The sequence below is a fragment of the Brienomyrus brachyistius genome, chromosome 2 (genome assembly GCF_023856365.1).
Source record: "Brienomyrus brachyistius isolate T26 chromosome 2, BBRACH_0.4, whole genome shotgun sequence".
Lineage (NCBI taxonomy): Eukaryota > Metazoa > Chordata > Actinopteri > Osteoglossiformes > Mormyridae > Brienomyrus > Brienomyrus brachyistius.
The window spans coordinates 33403347-33408930 of record NC_064534.1 but is presented as its reverse complement, the minus strand read 5'-3'; the positions used below and the strand labels follow the sequence as shown (position 1 = coordinate 33408930).

At 48.7% G+C, this 5584-nt stretch overlaps 1 protein-coding gene across 1 annotated transcript; it reads left to right on the top strand.

Moving 5' to 3' along the window:
- The first annotated feature begins 1901 nt into the window (after nt 1-1901).
- On the top strand, nt 1902-4446 carry LOC125725060 (probable G-protein coupled receptor 21). Its single transcript, XM_049001663.1, has one exon. The coding sequence runs from the start codon at nt 2555-2557 to the stop codon at nt 3596-3598; it is 1044 nt and encodes a 347-aa protein (XP_048857620.1). The 5' UTR covers nt 1902-2554; the 3' UTR covers nt 3599-4446.
- The last annotated feature ends 1138 nt before the right edge of the window (nt 4447-5584 follow it).

Sequence of the window (5584 nt, the reverse complement as noted above, 5' to 3'; positions counted from 1 at the left end):
CAAAGATTTCCTCCTATAAGCTTCAAGCGTACAGTTAGCACAGTATGAACACTGTTCAGGGATAGAGGTAATGGGGGTGCAGGATAAGAGATTCCCTGCTGCCGTGGAGATGGAGGGTAGCTGCTGTGTTTATCTAGGGATTTGCAGGTTTCTATGGTAACAGGGGGCCAGCACCTTCTCTTGCAGGTCAGCCCTCATACCTCCTGCAGATGTGCCGCTGTCGACCCCTGACCAGAAATAAACACAGTCTGAGGGACCGGGAAACCCCCCGCACACACACACACACACACACACACACACGTACCGGGTGTCAAAGAAAAACAAACCACTCCCACAATGCTTTGCTTGTCCATCCATGCCAGGGCCAAATCATAACCACCAGAAAGGGTCGGCGTAGGCAGATGCATTAGTCAGAAGGTTCATTCTCAGACCTCCATCTTAAATGAAAATGGTACAGCAGAGTGGTGGCAGTTTTTGGTCATTTAAACTTGTGGGGGGGGGGGGGGGGGTTGCCGACTGGGGCCAGTTGTTCTGTTAGGGGGGGCAGATACATTTGACCTTAATGTCCTCCAAGTATTATTCACTCTAGATTGACTACAGTAAGAAGCAAAAGACAATTTTGAAAACCGATGTTATTTATGCAATGCTTTGCAGTCACATTTTACAGTTTTTATGAATATGTAACTCATTCCGATTTATCGTTTAGACTGTCTTGCTTCCTCAAGCTTGAATATTTTTATTCTATCGTTAACCTCACTTTTCTCCAGCTGATGTGACTTGACCACCCAGCGCACCCACATTGAGAGTCTGTCAAGGAAATGTGCTTACGTCTGTCTTTCACCTGTTCCCACTGCACAAAATTTTAGCCCACATATATAAATGTAAATAATAATAATAATAATAATAATAATAATAGTAATAGTAATGATAATAATACATTTATTTCAAACCCAGGTAGCATATGTATTTAGGGGTGGGGGGGGCATTGACCCCCCCTGGAACCACCGTTGGAGACAGATCCATTGAAGGTGCTGCAGCACTGGAATGCTCTTCAGTATAGTAGCCATGATGTTCAAAGGACTGGTCCAGATGGGCTCAGGCCCGACCCAGAGCCCCATGGGAGGTGGAACCAGACGGTGTCTGGGACGCTGGGGACAGGAGCAACCTGGAAACCCCCATTCCCATTGTCTCCATGACAGACAAACGGTCAGATTCAATAAAGACCCAGCTGGGTGCTCGTAGCGTGACCCTCCTCCTCAGCAATGACTGGGAGATGTCAGGTATCACCCAGTGGGTGCCGACGGTCCGTGTGGCCCTGTGTGTGTGTTAGAGTCAATATATACCTGATTGGATCCCCCAGCATTTCAGTAGACATGCACTAATGCTCCATTGCTTTTCTCTCACCATGACATGAAGACCCATTGAGTCGACCTCCATTGCAGGACCTGGAACAGCCGTGACCCGTGGCAGGTGGGCCACGGAGGCCGGCATCTCCCGCCTTGGCCGAGATGCCCTGTGCTGGTGGGCGAGCTCGACATTCACGAGGACTGCTCACGAATACTGATGAGGAGCAGGTGCAGGAGGAAAAACAGGGAGATACATGCCTGAGCCCACAGATGGACACATAATACCCACAAACACATGTACACACATACACCAGCGGAGAAACTAGAGTCTACAAGGTACGTCTCACTTACACAGATACCCTCTACCTAATAAAGAATTTTAAATCAGTTCCTATATTCCCCTTCAGCCCGGACTAGTAGGGTGTATGGGGGGCGGGGAATGTGGTCTTTACTCGAGTCACTCATTGGCTAGAGAGGAGGAGGGGAGGAGCTTCCACCATTGGTGCTGCAGCAGGCAAACAGAGAGCGAGAGAGAGAGAGAGAGAGAGGGGGCAAGCAGGAGACACGCTACATCAGGGACACAGTGTTGTGAGAGACATTTGAGCTGGGCTGCTGGCTGCATCCATACCACAGTGCCTGTGGGATCGCGGCAGCTATTTACCCCCAACAGACCGTGGCCTCTGCTTCGAAACGCCAACTTCTTCATATGGCCATTTACTCTGGCAGTGCCGGGACGCTGTTGTTGTGGAGAACAGGGTGTGTGTTTGCGTTTTGCCCGCTTAAGTTTGTGCTATGGGATCTCTGGCCCCGGCTCATTCCTCCGGATCGGAGTGTAGGTGCGACGTCGTCCAGGAGTTCTTCTTAAAGGGGGCCCCCTTGCCGACCCTCCAGAACTGACTACTGAAGAGAAGGTTCGGAGAACTGGAGGCAAACATCTGTCCTCCTCTTTCCTCCACCTTTTTCACCGGCTCGGGGCAGGAAGGCATCTTTTACTTCAGCTTAAGGAGTTTTTGTTTTCCCAAGCCTCCAGCATGAAAGGCTGCCCACGGCACTGCTGCACCAGCCTCTTATAGAACAGAGGCTGGGGCATCAAGAGAGGGGCAGCGGGGGCAATAAATAGAAGAGCTTTTTGGAGGACGGGGGAAGCAGACGGGGAGGGACAGGCAGTGTGGTTTTGCAGCCATGCAGAACTGACAACGTGTTCAAAAATGAACTCCTCCTCTGCTGTTAACCAGAGCGACCCCTGTTTCTGCCTCCTGGGTGTGGGTTACCTCCCGAACTTCAACACCTGTGTGCTGGAGTTGGCCGTCATCCTCTTCCTCACCGTGCTCATCATCGCCGGCAACCTGGTGGTCATCTTCGTCTTCCATTGCGCGCCCCTCCTCAACCACCACACCACCAGCTGCTTCATCCAGACCATGGCCTACGCGGACCTGCTGGTGGGCGTCAGCTGTGTGGTGCCCTCGCTGTCGCTGCTGCACTACCTGGGCAGCCAGAATGAGGAGATCACCTGCAAGATTTTCGGCTACCTGGTTTCAGTGCTGAAGAGCGTTTCCATGGCGTCGTTGGCCTGCATCAGCGTGGACCGCTACGTCGCCATCACCCGGCCGCTGTCCTACACCACGCTGGTAACACCGTGCCGACTGCGCGGCTGCATCGCTGTTGTCTGGCTTTACTCCGGCCTCGTCTTCCTGCCCTCCTTCTTCGGCTGGGGCAAGCCGGGTTACCATGGTGACATCTTCAGGTGGTGCGCCGAGTCCTGGCAGACCAACGCGCACTACACTTCCTCCATAGTGGCGCTGTTGTATGCGCCAGCCTCTGTCACCGTTTGCTTCACCTATGGCAACATCTTCCGGATCTGCCAGCAGCACACGCGCGACATGGCGGAGAGACGACTGCGCTTTGGTCCGCAGGACTGCGGCGCTGGTGACGGCCAGGCCTGTCCGGACCGGCGCTACGCTATGGTGCTCTTCCGCATCACCAGCGTCTTCTACATCCTGTGGCTGCCCTACATCCTGTACTTCCTGTTGGAGAGCTCCGGGATCTACCGCAACCCAGTGGTCTCCTTCCTCACCACCTGGCTGGCCATCAGCAACAGCTTCTGCAACTGCCTCATCTACAGCCTCTCCAACAGCGTCTTCCGCAGGGGCCTGTGCAGACTGTCGGCGGTGCTGTGTGCCCCGTGCGCGCGGCATGCGGACAGCAAGAAGCCCCCGGTCTCCTGTGCCATACGTGCTACCTGCCACGCTTAGGACTGGCTGGCAACCACCCCCACTGGAGACAAGCTCAGCCCCTCGCGTTTCCTGTCTGTGATTTACAGTGGGTGCCCTGTGAGCTGAGGCGGATTGCTCCGTGAGTTTCGGCAGCCGGCTCGGCTCTTTGCTCACGGTTCTGTGCGAGGTGAGGTCAGATGACTGAAACCAGAAGAATAAGGAAACAGTTTGTGCCTCTCATGTTGAGAGCATCCTCTGAGAGGTGCCGGAAATAAAAAAAACAATGTCATTTCCCAGATGAAGACTCGTTTTACAGCCTACTGATGCAAATGTGATTCGTGACTTTTTTTTTTTTTTAGCATAATTGTATATCAGTGTTTTTTTTATGCTTTTGTTGTGATACTTTCAGGGTGCTGCTTTATGAAGTGCTATAATTGTATCTTGCAAGCATCTTTCCATGATGGCAGATACACTCGGTCACACGAGACGTACGAGACACGACATCCCATCTCCTGGTGCCGATGTTGTGATAGCTGAGCTTCACGCTTCGTGAGGGAGAGCGCAGGGCGGTGAGCGTGAACTCCTAGGAGTGGTTGGTTTAAGGATGTTCACTCATTTTCTTGTCATTCCCATTTTACGAGCCAGCATCTTCTGGGTGGGCTAGTTGTTGTATTGTTGTGTTTCAGAATAAAAGGCAATTAATCTCTGTCAGTTTTAAGTGGCAGAGTTGAACTGTGACACTGTGCATGAAGAATTAGCAGTACAAAACAATCAGGCCGAGATGTTTGTCCGTTTCTGAGATGTTTATTGTATTAAAGTTATTACGAACCCCAGACCTTGAAGAGGCTGAACACTTAATGAAATAAAAACAGAACTATAATAATCTTGTATTTGGGCAATAAATCGCTTTTAATATCATTGCTTTACTTACATGTACATCCATTTAAGACAAGCTCTCTTATTTTTACTAATGTTTCCTCGTTTAAAATTATAACTAGATTTAGGTTTTATTGCCACTTTTTGAGGGAATTTGCTTATATTAAGCAACCTCTTCTTAATTTAAACATATTTGGTCTTTTTTAAATAGTTTTTTTATGGTACATACTCGGGCCACCACACACGGAAATAGGTCAAGGGTAACATGAGAACCATGTGATCTCAATTTTTTTTTTAACAATTTGTTGGTTTGACTGTTTACATTAAGGCGTTGAACTGTATATAATCCATCCATCTTCTAAGCACTTTTTCAGGGTCAGGCTTGCAGACACTTCAGATAATATTACGCATAATTAAAAATACACACATACGCTCACACACAAGCAGACATACACAGAGACACTCGGACACACACACAGGGTGAAAGAAGTCATCAACGGCCAAAAAGTGTGTGTTGTGGGAGTGTGTGTTGGGGCTGAGAAGGTCTGCCGGCTGGCTGTACATCAGGAACTCGAATATATACATCAGATCGCTCGTTTCCGGACCGGTTCACATTTTGACATTAAGCAGGTATGTACCACCTTTGTCAGAAGCCAGATTTTATTTTTTAAAGACAGATCACACATAGTTTTTTAATGTTCTTCTACCAGGCCAAAAAATAATGTATTCTGAGTAATGCTTGGGTTCCAAAACTGAAATTGTATTTATGATGAAACATGATGTGTCAGTGTAGGCCTCACTCACATGGGATGTATTATGTTGTTTGCTTGTGAGGAACCTCAAGCACGCTCCCATTCTAAAGTTTCTGCCGCTGTTTACCAACAAACATCTCAGAGGAAGAGGACTAAACTGAAAAAAAGACTTGGAGGCAAAAATAAACCTGCTACTAGCATAATGTATAAATTTTTCTGTCATTTTTAAAATGTAGATTAACGTGTTTATATCTGTGCTTTGAGTTGGGAGCTGGATTGCAAGGGATTGATTAGCTTTGTTAGTCCTGAATTGTTCCTGATAAATGTATCACACAATGTATGTTAATGACTTTGACATCTCCCAAAGACAACAGCGGAGAAATATTGTGAAATACTG